Below are 17,336 nucleotides of genomic sequence, written 5' to 3'. Positions count from 1 at the left end.
CCAGCGGAGGCGTGGCCGTCAGAGACAGGGCTGGCAGAGACCGGCCGGACCCGAGCGCAGAGGGGGCGGGGCTTAGCAGGGCGTTGCCAGGGGAGGTGGGACTAGCGGAGGCGTGGCCACCGGAGGCGGGCCATAGGCGAACGTAGAGTAGGAAGGGGTGTGGCTTAGCGGAGTCGGGGCGTGGCGGAGCCGGGCCACAGGCAAATATAGGGTAGGAAGGGGCGTGGCTAACGGAGGCGCGGCCAGCCGAGGCGGGCCTACGCCCGAGCCGCGCGCGCAGGGTCGGGGCCGGCGCCCGGGGCGGGCTCAGGGAGCGCGGTCGCTGCCCCGCCCAGCCCTCTTCCGCCGGCTCTTCCCTCCCTCCGAGTAGCGCGGTCGCAGCGGCCGGCGTTAGGGGCGGCGCTCGCGTGCCCCGAGGAATGCACTCGCAGCCCGGCTCCCGAGGCTTCCGGGACCCCGCCTCGCCGCCGCCGCCGCCGCGCGCCCCGGCCGCGCCCCCGCCGCCCCTGGAGGCCGGGGGCTGCTCCCTCCAGCCGCCCCTGCACTGAGCGCCGCGCCGCGCCGCGCCTTTGTCCCCGGCGCGCTCGGCCGCCCCCTGGGACGCGCATGGGGGGGCCCGGCTGATGCCGCCGCCTCCGCGCCGCCCTCCGAGGCTGCGTCCGCAGGAGCCCGGCCCCGCGCGGACCCCTCCCCGCGCCCCGCGACCCCCGGGATCTCTGCGCGCCCCACATGGAGGCGCGCGCGCTGGCCGAGGCGGACGCCGCCGGCCCCCGAGAAGGACCCGCGGAGCCCACCGCGGGCGCCCCGGAGCCCGAGCCGCTCGCCTACCGGCCGGACGACTTCCACATGCGGGCCACCGTGGGTGAGTTCTGTGCGCCGCCGCCGCCACCGGGGGGGACTCGGGCCGGCACACAAAAGCGTCGCGTGCGCTCGCCCCTCTAGCGCCGCCTCCCCGGGCGCGCCCTTCTGGCGCGGTCCCTCCCCGCCTGCCTACGCGGGGGTCCCCGAGCGCCCCTACACTTGGAGGGCTTCTCCCCGCCCCCCGACGCCCCTGGTCCTGGAGAGCCTTCCCTCTCTCCCGATCGTCCAAACTCTCTTTATTTACATCCCGCCCCACCCCCCAGAACCCCCCACCCCCCAGCAGCCTTGCCGTTGTCTGGACTGTCCCCCTACCTCCCGAGCGCTCCTCTGTTTAGAAGGCCTACCCACCTTGGTCATTAAGAGCCACTCCACCTGCGGGCACTCTCTCAGGATTTTTCAAAGTCTCTTTATTGCGATTTCCCGCCCGGTACACCCGTCCCCCCCACCTCCCCAGCAACCATTCCTTTCTCTGGACTGTCTCCCCAGCACTCATAGATTTAGAAGGCTCCCCCCCAACCCCGCCCCTTGAGATCTTGTCTCCCCACCTGCGGGCGCACTCTCTCGATCTTTCAAAGTCTCTTTATTGAGATTGCCGCCCCCCCGCCCCAACACCGCGCGGTGCCCCCCAGCAACCATCTCCTTGTCTGGCCGCTCTCACCCGCCCCCCCATCCCGACGTCACAAAGCCTGCCGGGGATCAGTTCACACTGGTGGTCTCGCGCGGGCCCTCCCCACCCCGCTGCCCACCCGGGTCGGGACTCTTGGGCACACAGGCAGCTTCTGTGGAGACACCTGCCGACTTCACTTTGGTTAGTCTCCTCTTCCCCTGTCCAGCAGCAGGATGCTCCCGCTTGGACTTTAGAATTCTGGGGTGCCTCCGTGGCGTTCTGGGGGGAGGTTCCTTACATCGCAGTTCTTTTCCTGTGTGCATTTGAACATCTGGGGTGGCCCGTGGAGTTTTGGGGGGCAGTGGACGGCATTGGAAGTAGATGACAGCAGAAACATCGTGGTACTTTTCCTGTGTACCTTTGAAACTTGGCATTTCTTTTTTTTTTTTTTTTTGCAACACTAACTTTCCACCTTTGTACCTGACCACTCCTACGCAACTGAATAGGTAACGTTTCCTGGTCCCAGGGCACCTCGGTCCCCAGACATGTTGGTTTCTGGAGTCCGCCCCCGAGTGGTTAGAATGTCCCAACCCCACAAGAGCGCTTCATTCAGCCCCGGGGGCTCAAGCCAGCCTGGGACTTCTTGACAACTCTTTGTTGCTAAGGGTCTTGTGCCAACCTGTCCCTCTTTTGCCTTTTTTTCATATTGTTGTGGGGTTGTGGAGAGACAAGAATACTGGAGTGGTTGGCCAGTGAAGGACAGGGGAGCCTGGTGTGCTGCAGTCCATGGGGTCACCCCCAAGAGTCAGACATGACTTAGCAACTCGACACCCACCACTATCACCACCCTCTTTTTCAAGGGAGGAAGCACTGAGTTCAGGGTCATGCTTGAGGCTTCACAAGACCAAAGGGCACAGCCAGAGTGGCCTTGAAACTTCCCCTTTCATCTGAAACCTCTTGGCCATGTGTAGTCAGCAGTGAGGAAAGGGTCCCCAGGAAGCCTGGTTTGGGATAGAGTGCATTGATGTCACCCTCCTTCTGTCCTGCCGTTCACGTCCTCTCCCTGTCTGCCCGGTTCTTCTCTTGCTCCTTCCATCTTCTCTGTCTCCGCCTGTCTCTTCCCTTTCCTGTCTCTGTCCCTCCTTCTCAATTTCATCTCTCTCCCGTTTTTACTCTCTGTGTCTCTCACATTCTCTGTCTTCTCTCTCTCTCTTCCTCTCTCTGGGGCACTCCACTGGGCTGATTTAAGAAGCTGCCTGTGTTTTTTTTTTATTTGCAGGCAGCAGAGGAGGTGAGAAACCCCAGATCGAGGGGCAGCCACCCCCCCACCCCCGCCGCCCCCTCTAGCTAAAACACACACCAGCAATGGAAAGTTAGTGGAGGCCCCACCGGGCCCTTGGCACACAGCTCTGGCAATTGGATCTGTTTGGGGCACTGAAGCCAGTCTCTCGAGAAAGATGCCAGGGCGTCCGGCGGGGCCCCCTGGGGGCAGGTGGGTGGACTGCGGGCTGTGACGTAGCCTGGTGTCTGCAGCCCCCTGGGGACACTCTGGGCGCTTGCCTGGTGGGCATGGGGAGCCCCGGTGAGTCATCTGGTCCTTAAAAATAGAGCGCCACTGCTTCTGGGGACGGAGCGGAGCCAAGTAGGGTAAGAGGAGCTGTCTTTGCCTGTCTTAATGAAGAAGATGCTTATGCTTCAAGGATAACTTCCTGTGGGCTCCAAGGGTATGAAGGGAGAGCCAGGTCATCCATATTCAGGATGTTGGACTAGCTCAGGTGTGGAACCAGGGTGTGTGTGTGTGTGTGTCGCTTTGGAGCTTTGCTGACTTTTTTTTTTTAATTTATTTTTTTACTGAAGGATAATTGCTTGACAGAATTTTGTTGTTTTCTGTCAAACCTCAACATGAATCAGCCATTACTGGTATACTGCTGAGTTTTTGTTTTGAAATCACCTTTGGCCAAGACCTTTTTCTTTAATGTTAAAAAAGATTCGTGTGAGAGAATCTTTTAACATTAAAGAAAAGTCAGGCAGACGCACTGCCTGAGATGCTAAGAAACTCAGAATGAGCTTGAAAAAGTCCTAAATCCTCCGGACGTGTCACAGGTTCCAGTAACCTGATATCATACGGTGTCCGGGACAAAAGTGCGAGGCTGCCTGCTGTTAGAATGCAGTCCAGACTAGCCTGCTGTCTCTTCATCCCAAGTTTCCACTTGGGGAAAGTACAATTTCCCTTTTCAGTGCTCACGGACCCATGCCTCACCAGCCCCCATCACAAACTGGCTCCCCTGGTGTCTATGAACTGCCTGTGCGCGCTCTTCCAGCTGAGGAAGGCCTTTCTGCATGCCATGAAAGGAACCCACACACAAAACACCAAACAAACTAACCGCTCCCACAAGCCTCTCAGCCTTTATCACGGGCCCCACCCCCTCGGAAACTTCCAGAATGAGTCAGGGTGGCCGGACCTGTTCCCCAGCCTGAATGTGTCACTCACTGTGTTGTGTCCGACTCTTTGCAACCTCGTGGACTGTAGCCCGCCAGGCTCCTCTGTCCAGGGGGGATTCTCCAGGCAAGGATACTGCAGTGAGTTGCCGCTCTCTTCTTCAGGGGGATCTTCCCGACCCAGGGGTTGAACCCGGGTCTCCTGCATTGGCAGGCAGATTCGTTACCAACTGAGCCACCACCCTGAAGGGTGTATTAGCGTCCAGGCCTTGCATAGTGAGGCATTTTCAACTGGTCTCGTGTCCACTCCAGTGGGTCAGCTCTTCTGTTTTCTTACCAACACACATTGTTTTTTTTTTTCCCATGCTTTCGTTTCGCCTGTGTGCTGAGCCCCGGGGGAGTGACCTGTGGGACTGAATTTCTGACTCATCATCCCCCAGGGATGGTTGTGAGGACGTTTGATCTCTCAGCGCAGGTGGAACGTGGTAGGTGGGCACAGGTGTGCTTCATCCTGATATAGCAAAAAAAAAAGGGGGGGGCCAGGGCTTCTCAGATGGTGAGACGCCCCCCTCGGCCCCCCAGCCTCCCCGGTGTTGGGCGGAGGGACCGTGACCTCAGAAGCCACCTGGCAGGAGACGGCCCAGTTCTTGGGGAGTCCACAACATCTTGGAGAGCTTGACTAAGGAGGACAGTCAGTGATCAGATGCTCTAGTTCTGTGCTCCTGGATAAACCCTCTCTGGGAAACTGTCCAGAATTGTTGACTAGCTCTCCACGAATTGGAACAGCTTGGAAGAAAGCTCAGCTTGTATTGGTGAAAAATCTCACAAAGGGCATTTTTCTTTATTTATTTTAAAAATGTTTATTTGGCGGTACCAGGTCTTAGCTGTGGCTCGTGGGATCTAGTCCCCCGACCAGGGAGTGAACCTGGGCCCCCTGCATTGGGAGTGCGGCGTCTTATCCACTGGACCACCACGGAAGTCCATGAAGGGCATTTTTTAAAGGGCTTGGAGCAGCGGGGGTGGGGTGGGGTACCATCTTGGCTAAACTGATTTCCTTGATTGGGAAACTCAGGCTCAGTTACAGCAGGAATGGTTTGCAGCCACGCTTGATTTCTTGCCATGAGCACAAACAGTGGTTGTATTAAAAAGAAATGTTTTGGAATAATAGGAGGCGCGCAGGGGATCCCCAAAACCCACGCCTAGGCTCGTGTATCAATCACAAAGCTTTCCCTCCTGGGACATCTTCTTTAGCTATCATACGATATCAAAACCAGGATGTTGGCTGTACATACGGCTATATTTAAAGTAGAAAAGCAACAAGGACCTGCTGGGCAGCACAGGGAACTCTGCTCAAGACTCTGTAATAATCTTATGGTCACCAGGGGGAAGGATGGGGGGAAGGGATAGTCAGGGAGTTTGGGATGGACATGGACACACTGCTGTATTTAACATGGAGAACCAGCAAGGACCTGCTGTCCAGCACAGGGAACTCTCTGCTCCATGTCATGTGGCAGCCTGGCTGGGAGGGGAGTTTGGGGGAGAAGGGATGCGTGTATATATATGCCTGAGTCCCTTTGCTGTCTATGTTGTTGATCGGCTATATTGCAGTAAATATAAAGCTTTTTATCTTTTATTTTTTTTAGAAAATGAACCAGGATGTTGGAATGGGTTCCATATCGTGTTGAGAGAGCATAGCCCCGATCACTATGCCCACTTTTCATGGAAGCTCTTTTGAGAGTGTGAGGAGGGTGTGTGTGTGTGTGTGTGAGGAGGGGGTGTGTGTGTGTGTAGTTCTCTGCAGTTTTATCCTGTGTGTCCGTCTGGGCAGCCCCCTCCCATGTCTGAGATCGAGATCAAGGCACAAAACTCATTCCCTGACCACGGGAGTGTGCTCACACCTGACTTTTTTTTTTTTTCGTTTTAGCGTAGCATCACACTGTCAGAAAGCCGTGTGTTCTTACGATCTGGGAGTCCTTCCATAGTGAATAATTAAACCCATACTCTTCTCTCTTACGATTGTTTTCCTCTCAGCTGCTACGCCTCTTGGTTCCCCAGAATCGACCGTAATCTTTCTCCCTCCCACGTGGACAAGCTCCTGCTCCCAAACCACAACACAAACATAACTTCCGTGGCCGGTGGAATCCTGCCGGGCAAGATCTCCCATGCTGGTGAATGACTCCTTGTCCGGGAGGTGTTGACAGGAGTTGCCATTAGGAGGGATTGTGGTTTCTTGTCCCACGATACTGTTCGTGTGCCCCTTTTAATCTTAACTCACCTTGCGTGGGTGCGGATGATAGTTTCATCCTGAGAGCATCACGGCAACTTCGCAAGTTAGGTAACAGACCAGAAAAGAATATTGCTTCTTACAGAAGTCCTGCAGGCTCTTTGTCCTCATTAAAAAAAAAAAAAGTTGATTTATTAATTTTTTTTTACTCTTTGGCCATGCTGTGTGGCTTGCGGGATCTTAGTTCCCTGACCAGGGATCGAACCTGTACCCCCTGTGTTGGAAGCATGGCGTCTTGACCCCTAGACCACCAGGGAAGTCTCCATTTCTTCTCATTTTTTTTAAAGACTACAGTGACATTGATGTGACGTAAAAGGAACTGTTTTCAAGAGAACTGTCCACTGGCCTTTTGCATATTCAGAGTTGCGTGGCCCTCGCCTCTGTGAGGTTGCAGAACATTTTTGTCCCCCGCAAAGGAGACTCTCTCCCAGTCATCTCCGCCCCACACCCCAGCCATTTCTTGCTCTTCCAGCCGTTGAGAACCCCCTGTCTGCTGTCTGTCTCCATGGTTTTGCCTGTTCCATGTTGTCATCTTCACACAGACTCTGTTTCCTCAGGTTCCATCTCTGCGGGGCGGGGCCTTTGTAAACTTTTCATCTCCAAGCGTTGTAGCTCAGCGGATAAAGAAGCCACCTGTCGATGCAGGAGACCCGGGTTCGACCCCTGGGTCCGGAAGATTCCCCTGGAGAAGGAAATGGCAACCCACTCCAGTATTCTTGCCTGGAGAATCCCATGGACGGAGGAGCCCGGTGGGCTACAGTCCATGGGGTTGCCAAGAGTCAGACATGACTGAGCGACTGACACTTTCCTTCAAGAGAAGCTTGGGAGGTGCAGAGGCGATGGTTCCTTGTTTGGGAGAAAGAAAGGGAAAACTAGCCTGAGGAAACAAAAATACCGGAGTGGGATGACCATCCAGGAGTAGAAATGTGCAACGAAAAACAGTTGCATTCTCGTTCTCACTCGGGGAAAGAGGGAGACAGGAATGAATTAACAACCCACAGGTATGGCCACACAAAACCTGTGGTCCTGGGTAGGCTAGACCCTCGGCCACGGACACACACAAAAATCATGTCCCCTCACAGTGGAACCTTACTTTGAAACAGGGTCTCTGCAGACGTGATGGACTGAGGGGTCTGAGATGAGGTCCTCCTGGATGGGGGTGGCCCTAAACCCCAGTGACAGGATTCTTATAAGACACACAAGAGGAGAGACACGGATGCAGAGGAGAAGCCACATGGAGACGGAGGCAGAGACGGGAGGGAAGCGGCCACCAGCCCAGGGACGGACGCCTGGAGCCTGCAGAAGCTGGAAGAGGTGGGGAGGACCCTCCCCTGCAGCCTCTGCAGGGAGCTCAGCCCTGGGACCCCTTGACCTCAGACATCTGGTCCCCAGGGCTGGGGCCGGGTGGATGTGTGTGGTTGCTAAGCCCCCACATTGTAGGAGCCCCAGGAAGCTCATACAACTACCAGAGAGGGCTGCAGAGTAGCTTTCTACGTGACTTTGGAGCTTGGTCTGTGAATAATGGGTTAGCCTAAATCCTTGGAGCTCGAGAACCCCGGTTCCATGTCAGACGAGTGTTTTCCAAGGTTATTCTTATCCCACGCAGAAGGTGTCTGAAGCCAGAAAGCCACGTGTTCATTTCAGAGGACTCTGCGTGCCTGCTCAGTCACTCAGTCGTGTCCGGCTCTTTGGGACCCCATGGACTGTAGCCCGCCAGGCTACCTCTTTCCATGGCAAGAACACTGGAGTGGGTTGATTCTGCAGGGGGGTCTTCCCGACCCAGGGATCGAACCCGCGTCCCAGACGTCTCCTGCATGGCCAGGTGGATTCTTTACTGCTAGTGCCACCTGGGGAAGCCCCTTCAGAGGATGAGGCACCCCTCATTCACTGCTTGGCAGAGCTCCATGGGCAGAGTCTCCACCAGCTTCCCGTGTGGTCAGGCCCGCAGGTACCATCTTGAATCCGTGCCGACCTTGGTGTCTTTGTGGGGCATGGGCCCACCAGGAACACCATCCATGGGGAATCTTATCAGCAACACAGATCAGCTTCTCATGGTTCTGGGGGCTGGGAGTTCAAAGTCAGGGTGGTTGAATTTTGCTCCGAGATGTCTCCTGGGTTGACTTCTAGCGGCGTCCTCAAGGGTGCTGGATAGCAGGAAGCTCTTCTAAGGATGGTAATCCCATCCTCGTGAATTCTTCTCAGCCTCATCCCCTCCCAGAGAGCCACTTCAAGACACCATCACGTGTCCGTGGGGGTGTGGGGGTGTGTGTGTGGTGTTTGGACTTCCACCTGAGTGTTTTGAAGGGACATGCGCATTCAGTCCATAAGACCGGGGTTGACGTCTCCTGGCGTGTTGACCTACCTTCCCTTGAGGTCAAAGGTTGACCTGCCTTTGGGGCTGCAGGTGGCCGTCTCCAGCAGCACCATCACGTTGCCACGTCCTAGAACCCTCCCAGGAGGACACCTGTCCCCTTGGGGCTGGGGACAAAGCCTCCTTGACCCCCTCCTGGGTCATCCGGTACATCAGGACACGGTGGGTGATGCTGATGTCAGCCTTGCTCCTGGGATGGGTACCACTGAGGAGGTCACGTCTGTCTCTAAGGAAAGGGCCAGAACAGTATGTGACACGGGCGTGACCATCCCCTCCCTGGGTCACTTGACCCTTGTAACCACCTTGTCCTTCCTGTTGGGGAGAGAAGAGAAGAAAAAACAGCCGCATTCACAATTCTCAGGAAACCTTCCTCATTCGCTTTGGGCATCACGCCGTGGGGCTTTCCTGGTATTTTCCCCAAGTTTTTTTTTTTTTTAGGCACCCACGTGTCACCACCCTCAGACCATTCGAAAATGTTTCCCTTTGTCCTCTTTTTGCTGAAACTGCAACTGCTTTTCCTTGCTGGGAAGAACCAGTCAATACCGGGAAAAAGCAAGGTTCACTTTTTGAGAGCTCCGGTCCCATGGAAGGCCACAAGCATCTCCCTGGATTTTCACGGAAGTCTCGGGGAGGAAAGGGAGGCGACCAGGGCGTTTCGGGGTGTCCTCCCCAGATGCTCAGGATGCGAGCTGATTGGGGTTTGCGGTGAGACCATGTGGCTCCTGGTTTGGCAGACAGCTGTGTTCATGCTGTGTCTACAAACACAGAGAGAAGAAGGAAGTGTCATTTCTGGGGTCTCCTCTTCTGAGGACATGTAGACAGGCCCTCCTGGATTAGGGCTCCACCCTAAGGACATCCTTACTCCTTAGAGATTTCATCTCCATTTACCGTCCCACCAGGATGATGAGTCGTGTCCAACTCTTTTGCGACCCCAGTGGATCTTCCCGACCTAGAAATGGAACCTGAGTCTCCCGCATTGCAGGCAGATTTTTTTACCATCTGAGCCACCGGGGAAAGCCTTGGGACAATTTAAGACCCGTCACAGCTAAATAAATAAATACTTAAAAAAAAAAAGAAAAGCTCTTCCTTACGACAGATGGGAAACACGATGACCAAAAGATGGGGCTGGAGGTGTGTGTGTGTGTGCAGTGGGGAAGGTATTCATGACCACTTGAGGCTGTCAGGCTGTACTGGAGTGTCCACTAATTGCCACCTCCACCAGGCAGGCCCCTCCCTGGTGCTGGACAAGTAGAACCAGTTCTGAATGTTACAGGAGGGCCCCAGCCCCAGGACTGCTCCTGGATAAGACGCAAAACCTTCCCTTCGAGGAGGAGCTTCTGGCTCCGGGATGCACCTTTAGACACGCAGCTCTGAGCCACGGGTCTTGGAGTGGGGACGTCGGGCAGGCAGCTGCGTGGAATCCCGGAAACCACGCTCGTATCCGGATCAACCCGGGCGGCGGAGACGCGGCTGATGGAGGGGAGGCTTGTTCGCAAGGAGCCTTTAGAGTGTCGCTTGATTGAACATCACGAGTCCATTTACTTCCCTTTTTTTTTGGTAAGCTTTGTTCAGTCGGGAAGTCCTGTCTGACTCTTTATTACCCCTTGGACTGAAGCACTCCAGGCTTCCCGGTCCTTGACTGTCTCCTCGAGTTTACTTAAACTCATGTCCATCAACAAACTTAGGCCGTTTTTATTTTTCTGAGGCTACCCTTCGAAGAATAACCAAACCAACACTACAGATACTCCTGTGCTTCTGTGTCAGTGACTCAGTCCTGTTTCACTCTTTGCGACCTCATGGAGTGTATCCCACCAGGCTCCTCTGTCCATGAGATTCTCCAGGCATTCCCTTCTCCAGGGGATCTTCCCAACCCAAAGATCAAACCCCAGTCTCCTGCCTTTGCAGGTGGATTCTTTATGGTCTGAGGCACAAGGGAAATTAATGAATGCTTGTAAGCTACTCTTAATTGCAGAAATAGCCTTCCCCACATTTCAGGGCTTGTATCTCCGATGCTACGGTGGATTGGGTGGACAGAATGCTGTGTCTTTTGCTAAATTCCTGAGGCTGAAGTGCCAATACTTAAGCCACCTGATGTGAAGAGCTGACTCATTGGAAAAGACCCTGATGCTGGGAAAGATTGAAGGCTGGAGGAGAAGGGGAGGACAGAGGATGAGACCATTGGATGGCATCACTGACTCGATGGACGTGAGTTTGAGTAAGCTGCGGGAGTTCGTGATGGACAGGGAGGCCTGGCGTGCTGCAGTCCATGGGGTCCCAGAGTCCGACACGACTTGAGTGAGTGAACTGAACTGAAGAGACATTTCTAAGTATGAGGTGAGGAATGATCAGCAGGTACACTATGCTTGACTTTATCTTACAATCTGTAAACAATACATTAGAATACGTGAGTCGACACCCCTTTTCTGAAGGAATACCCGAGAGAGAAGTAGCAATAAAGTCATAATTGCGAGTCATCCATCAAATGAAATAATTCAGTTCAAGCATGTCTCTTTCCAAGAGCCGGGGACTGGGCAGGTGGTCAGGAAGGAAATACAGTGTGCTTTTTAACCTTGTATGAGAAATGGGGGTTCAGTTCCGTGTTGCTGAACGTAGTTGGGTTTCTGCTGGTCTCTGAATTCTCTCCCGATGGTTCTTGTGGACACTTGCTTGATGAGGCAGCTCATCGCAGGGGAGGAGTTTGGAGGGAAGCCTCCCTGGGGTTCCTGTGAAAAGGCGGACGATGACTTGAACGGATGGCTTCACCCTGCTGGTTCCTTCTCTGGGGAGCCTCTTCGCGGAACAAAGGAGCCAGCGCATCTGAGGCTGGGTGTGGCCAGCGGGGCTCCAGCTGCAGAGAAAGCCGGCCTTTGTAGTGATGAGGGCGCCCGGAGTCTGAGTGTGGAGGGACAGATGGAAGCAGGGCTCTGTGTTCCTGAGCAGTGTGTGTATGTGTGTGTGCGCGCGCGCGCACGCTTAGCCCTGAGGCTTGCAGGAAGCAGGGAAGAGGTGGACAGTGAACTGGCTTATGTTTGGAAGCAATTCCTTCCCCCCCTCAAAAAAATAAAATTATTTAGTTCAGGTTGAAAACTCAAGCTTGGAGTCTAAAGTAAACTAAAGTGTTACTCGCTTAGTCATGTCCAACTCTGTGCAGCCCCATGGACTGCAGCACGCCAGGCCTCCGTGTCCTTCACCAACTCCCGCAGCTTGCTCAAACTCATGTGCATCAAGTCGGTGATGCCGTCCAGCCATCTCATCTTCTGTCGTCCCCTTCTCCTCCTGCCCTCAATCTTTCCCAACATCAGGGTGTTTTCCAGTGAGTCAGCTCTTTGCCTCAGGACCTATTGTATAACACAGGGAACTCTGCTCAATACTGTGTAATAACCTTATGGTTGCCAGTGGGAAGGATGGGGGAAGGGACAGTTAGGGAGTCTGGGATGGACATGGACACACTGCTATATTTAACGTGGAGAACCAGCAAGGACCTGCTGGACAGCACAGGGAACTCTGCTCGATACTCTGTAATAACCTTATGGTTGCCAGGGGGAAGGATGGGGGAAGGGATAGTCAGGGAGTCTGGGATGGACATGGACACACTGCTGTATTTAACATGGGAAACTACAGTGTCATTTTTTGGAAATTCTACTTGAGTGACAGTTTCCATTTATCCTTAACACCTTCATAAAAAAAAAAAAAAAAGCAAATTTACCTGTTATAAAAAAAAAAAAAACACCCCACCAAGGAGTCAGAGGATTACGTGGATGCTTGAATGTAAATAGTTACTGTTGGGATGTGATTTTAGTCACAAAGATGTTCATTTACTTGATCCTCAAAAAGATTAGTTAGCTTTTTTTTTGGTAACAGATTTTGGGGTATTTGTTGTGTTGACTCATTGTATTCCTAGTTTTTTTTTTTTTTAAGGACTCTTCTTAGTGTTCTCCCAGAAGCCTGTTTCTAAGAGGTGTCCATTTCGGGACAATTGGCACGGCTTTCTTTAAAAGCAAAAGTAAAAATGCCCGGGACGACTGCTTTCGACATGACCCTTAGGATCGCCGTCTGGCACCTGGGATGCTCTTCACGGTTGGGTGTGTGGTTGGGTGGCCTTGGCTCTCGACCTCCTGGGTAAGGTCTGCCTTTGTGCAGGAAGAAAGCGGCTGCTTTTAATTGTCCAGCGATTTTGTGGGCTTTTCTTTCTGCCCACACGAATTGGAGCACACACCCATATACATAGGAAGGTTTCTGGCCAAGGGTGGGGGGGACGGCGTGGAGAACAGTCCCAAACTTTCCTAACAGTTCTTTGCATGTTGACAAATAACTCTGGACGAAACCTGAAGCCCGCTGCCTCTTAGGATGGGAAACCCATCCTCTGTTCTGGGACTCAGTGCCTGGCTTGACTGTTGAGTCAGCTCAAATGTAGTGCCTACCTGGGCAGGTAGTTCCCAGGTGTGTGTGTGTGTGTGTGTGTGTGTGTGAAAGTCACCCCGTCATGTCTGACTCTTTGCAGCCCCGTGGACTGTACAGTCCATGGAATTCTCCAGGCCATAATACTGGAGTGGGTAGCCTTTCCCTTCTCCAGGGGGATCTTTCCAACCCAGGGATCAAATCCAGGTCTCCCGCATTGCAGGCGAATTCTTTACCACCTAAGCCACCAGGCAAGTTCCCAGGTAGACAGTTCCAAACCTGCCCCGGAAGGTGGTTTGTATTTGTCCCTTTAGAACATCTTAGTTCGGAAGCAGTGTGACCTCTGAGGATCGGGGTTCCAGGCTGCTGCGTTCGCAGCCCAGAAAAGACGCCAGTGAATGGTTTCAAACATCTCGCAGTGATACGAGAGCAGAAGACTGCATTAGTGTAAAATTAGGATGTCAGGACAGCCCAGGAACCACCCGGCCACACTGAGAGCAGGTGAATTCTTGAAGGAAGGCAAATTGACAGGTGGGCTGTGGAGACGGAGTGAGCAGCTTTTATTTGGACTCTTGAGGAATGATTGGGGTGGTCCTAGGGGTAACAGATCCACCTGCCACGCAGGAGACCTGGGCTCAATCCCTGGGTTCGGAAGATCCCCTGGAGAAGGGCATGGCAACCCACTCCAGGATTCTTGCTTGGAGAATCCCACGGACAGAGGAGCCTGGTGGGCTACAGTCCACAGGGTTGCAGAGAGTCAGCCACGACTGAGCAAACCAGCACACATTTTCGGTTAACTTGAGGAATGGAGATGTCGTCTTTCAGTGGCTTTTTATTAGTTGCCGGTGTTGAACTTGACTTTCCCAAGTGGCTTGGCGTGGCATCGCCCTTTGAAAATGGATCTCTGGCGTGTCCAGACTCTGCACCGACCCGCCGTGCCTGGGCTTGCAGAACACTGTGTGTGTCCTGGGAGATGACTGAGCTCTCTGGCTCCGGCCAGGGGCGTTTGGAGACACACTGCTGTTTGTTTTTCCTCATAGACGTACGGATCCCATGGGCTTGCCCAGAACATGGTTTGCGTGCGTCGGGCAAAAATGAAGGCTGGGTGCTTACCCTAGTCCGGGGTCATGGGGGACTTTTTTGTTTAATGTGCTTCAGCATCTTTAAAAAAAAAATTACTCATTTATGTATTTATCTGACTGCACCAGGTCTTAGCTCTGGCATGCGAGCTCCTAGTCACGTGGCATCTGGTTCTCTGCTGTTGTTGTTTAAGTTGCTAACCAGCGTCTGACACTTTGCGACCCCATGGACTGCAGCACGCCAGGCTTCCCTGTCCATCACCATCTCCCAGAGTTTGCTCAAACTCGTGTCCATTGAGTCGGTGACGCCACCCAACCATTTCGTCCTCTGTTATCCCCTTCTCCTCCTGCCCTCAATCCCTCCCAACATCAGGGTGTTTTCCAGTTAGTCAACTCTTCGCATGAGGTGGCCAAAGCATTGGAGTTTCAACTTCAGCATCAGTCCTTCCAGTGAACACCAAGACTGATTTCCTTTAGGATGGATTGGTTGGATCTCATTGCAGTCCAGGGGAATCTCAAGAGTCTTTTCCAACACCACAGTTCAAAGCCATCAATTCTTCGGCACTCAGCTTTCTTTTTAGTCCAACTCTCACATCCATACATGACTACTGGAAAAACCACAGCTCTGACTAGACAGACCTTTGTTGTCAAAGTAATGTCTCTGCTTTTGAATATGTTGTCTAGGTTGGTCATAGCTTTTCTTCCAAGGAGCAAGCGTCTTTCAATTTCATGGGTGCAGTCAGCGTCCACAGTGGTTTCAGGCCCCAGGAAAATAAAATCAGCCACTATTTGCATTGTTTCCCCCTCTATTTGCCATGAAGCGAAGGGACCGGAATCCGTGATCTTAGTTTTTTGAATGTTGGCTTTTAAGCCAGCTTTTTCACTCTTAGTTCCCTGACCAGGGATCAAACCTGCGTGTTAGAAGGCGATATCTCAACCGCTGAAACACCAGGGAAGTCCTTTTTCTTGCCTCCTTAACAGGAGAAGACAAGCAACCTGTGATCGGTACGTTGACAACTGTCCGAGACATCAAGATAGCAGAAGGCTTGAGATCCCAGAACAGACGAAGAATTCAGGGAACCTAAGAGACGATAAAAACCAAGAGGGGAACCTGAGAGGAATTTTTTTTTTAACAAGTCTCACTTTGAGTCCCCTTTTCAGAGCAGTTTGACAAGATAATGTGTTGAACAAAAGCAGGAGGGGGCAATAAGTCACAGTCGGTTTTTGGCAGGCTGGACGGACATGACAAAGGAGGAGGGTCTTATTCATTATGGTCAGTTTTGTTCTCGTTATGGAGCTGAGGGCTCCCAAAGGCACCGCTTTCATCTACAGCTTTCTCTTATGGGCTTGGGGGGGTGTCCCCAAGGCGGTGCTTGCCGGGGGTCCGTCTCTCTCCGTGAACATCCAGGGGTCCCCTTGTGTTGGCTTCCTGGAGCTGTTGTTACAAACCATTACTAACCAGGTGGCTTAAAACCACACCCATCCATCGTTTCTCAGTCCTGGAGACCAGACGTCCGAGGTCAAGGTGTCCGAGAACTGAGCTCCCTGCAGAGTCTCCAGGGGAGGGTCCTTCCCGCCTCTTCCAGCTTCTGGGGGCTCCAGGCGTCCGTCCCTGGGGCTGTTGGAACCTGCGTGACCTTCCAGCGTCTATAGTAACAGATGAAACCTGGGGCTTGAAACTACAGACATCCATCCCCCTTGTACCCCGAGTCCCGGGGACCAGAAACCCTGAGTCCTGGGGACCAGACGTCTGAGGTCAGGGTGTCCCAGGGCTGGGCTCCCTGCAGAGGCTCCAGGGGAGGGTCCTCCTCGCCTCGTCCAGCTTCTGGGGGCTCCGGGTGTCCGTCCCTGGGCCAGTGGCCGCCTCCCTCCCGTCTCCGCCTCTGTCTCCACGTGGCTTCTCCTGTGTCCGTTTCTCTCCTCCTCTGTGTCTTATAAGGAACCTGTTCTTGGGTTTAGGGCCACCCCCATCCAAGAGGAACCTCATCTCAGACCCTTCACTCCATCACATCTGCAAATACCTTCTTTCCAAGTAACTCCCCATTCTAAAGTTTGGCGGCGGGGGAGGGGGGGAACTTCCTGGATGGTCCAGGGGCTAAGACTCCATGCTCCCAGCGCAGGGGGGCCTAGGTTTGAACCATGGTCAGGGAAGTAGTTGCCACATGCAGCAGCTGTGACCAAGTTTCAGCCAAGTAAATTAAAAGAGTGTGTGCTAGTCGCTCAATCATGTTCTGCTCTCTGGACCCCATGGGCTGTAGCCCCACCAGGCTCCTCTGTCCATGGGAGTCTCCAGGCAAGAATACTGGAGTGGGTTGCCCTTCCCTCCTCCAGGGGATCTTCCCCACACAGGGACTGAACCTGGGTCTCCCGCATGGCAGGCGGATTCTTTACCAGCTGAGCCAAATTAAAATAAATAAATATTAAAAAAAAAAAAAAAAAGGGTTGCAGGCGGACGGTAATCTTGTTTCGGGCACAAACAACCTTCCAGCCACTGTATCCCACACCCTCCGCTTGTCCGGAGGCTCCAGCACGGAACTTGTCGCCAGCTTCTCCCCCAAACAAAGCAACTCCGCAGACCCCTCTGGACACCCACCAGGGTTCCCCTATCTGCGAGGGGACCGTCAGGACCTTCTCAGATGCTTCACCCACCCCCTGTCGTCCTCCCTGCCTTGGCTCCCTCTGCCAGCCCCATCCCCGCCGATTCCCAAGCAGCATTTTCTCTTTGAGTTTGCAAGCCCCTCTTTTTCGGTTCTTCTCGCTGCCTTCTGTGGCCACAGGGAAATCTCTGAAACAAACTGAAAACACACCAGAGCTCAGATCAGCCAGGCCACTTCCCCTTTGTCTGCCCCGTGACTTCCTGGAACCTGCCTCTCCCAAAGAACTTGGTGGATGGCTTTCGAAAGGCCGGCCCTTCTCTGCCCCCGTTTCCTCTGCCCCCTTGAATCTCAGCTCTTGTCTGTGGCTGTCACCAACGTTCATTTCAACTAGACCGCAAGCTCCAGTCTTCTCCCTCCTCCCGTTTCCACTGCAAACTTCAGTTGCTCAGTCGTGTCCGACTCTTTGCGACCCCATGGACTGCAGAACACCAGGCCTCCCTGTCCATCACCAACTCCCGGAGTTTACTCATGTCCATCTAGTCGGTGACGCCACCCAGCCATCTCGTCCCCTTCTCCTCCCGCCTTCAATCTTTCCCAGCATCAGGGTCTTTTCTAATGAGTCCGTTCTTTGCATCAGGCAGCCAAAGAATTGGAGTTTCAGCATCAGTCCTTCCAATGAATATTCAGGACTGATTTCCTT

At 53.7% G+C, this 17,336-nt stretch overlaps 1 protein-coding gene across 6 annotated transcripts in view; it reads left to right on the top strand.

Moving 5' to 3' along the window:
• Positions 1 to 599: 599 nt before the first annotated feature.
• PRKX (protein kinase X-linked) overlaps positions 600 to 17,336 on the top strand; it is a 54,936-nt gene continuing 38,199 nt past the window's right edge. Inside the window, exon 1 of one of the 6 annotated variants that reach the window (XM_025277259.3) lies at positions 600 to 862. In XM_025277259.3, the coding sequence (XP_025133044.2) occupies positions 624 to 862 (239 nt within the window). In that variant the 5' untranslated portion in view covers positions 600 to 623. Of the gene's footprint in view, positions 863 to 4,084; positions 4,393 to 17,336 lie in introns of those variants that run through there. The other 5 variants (XM_044936720.2, XM_044936719.2, XM_025277258.3 and 2 more) reach the window with 5 other exon arrangements.

The sequence above is a fragment of the Bubalus bubalis genome, chromosome X, assembly GCF_019923935.1.
Source record: "Bubalus bubalis isolate 160015118507 breed Murrah chromosome X, NDDB_SH_1, whole genome shotgun sequence".
NCBI lineage: Eukaryota > Metazoa > Chordata > Mammalia > Artiodactyla > Bovidae > Bubalus > Bubalus bubalis.
This window is presented reverse-complemented; position numbering and strand designations above follow the sequence as displayed.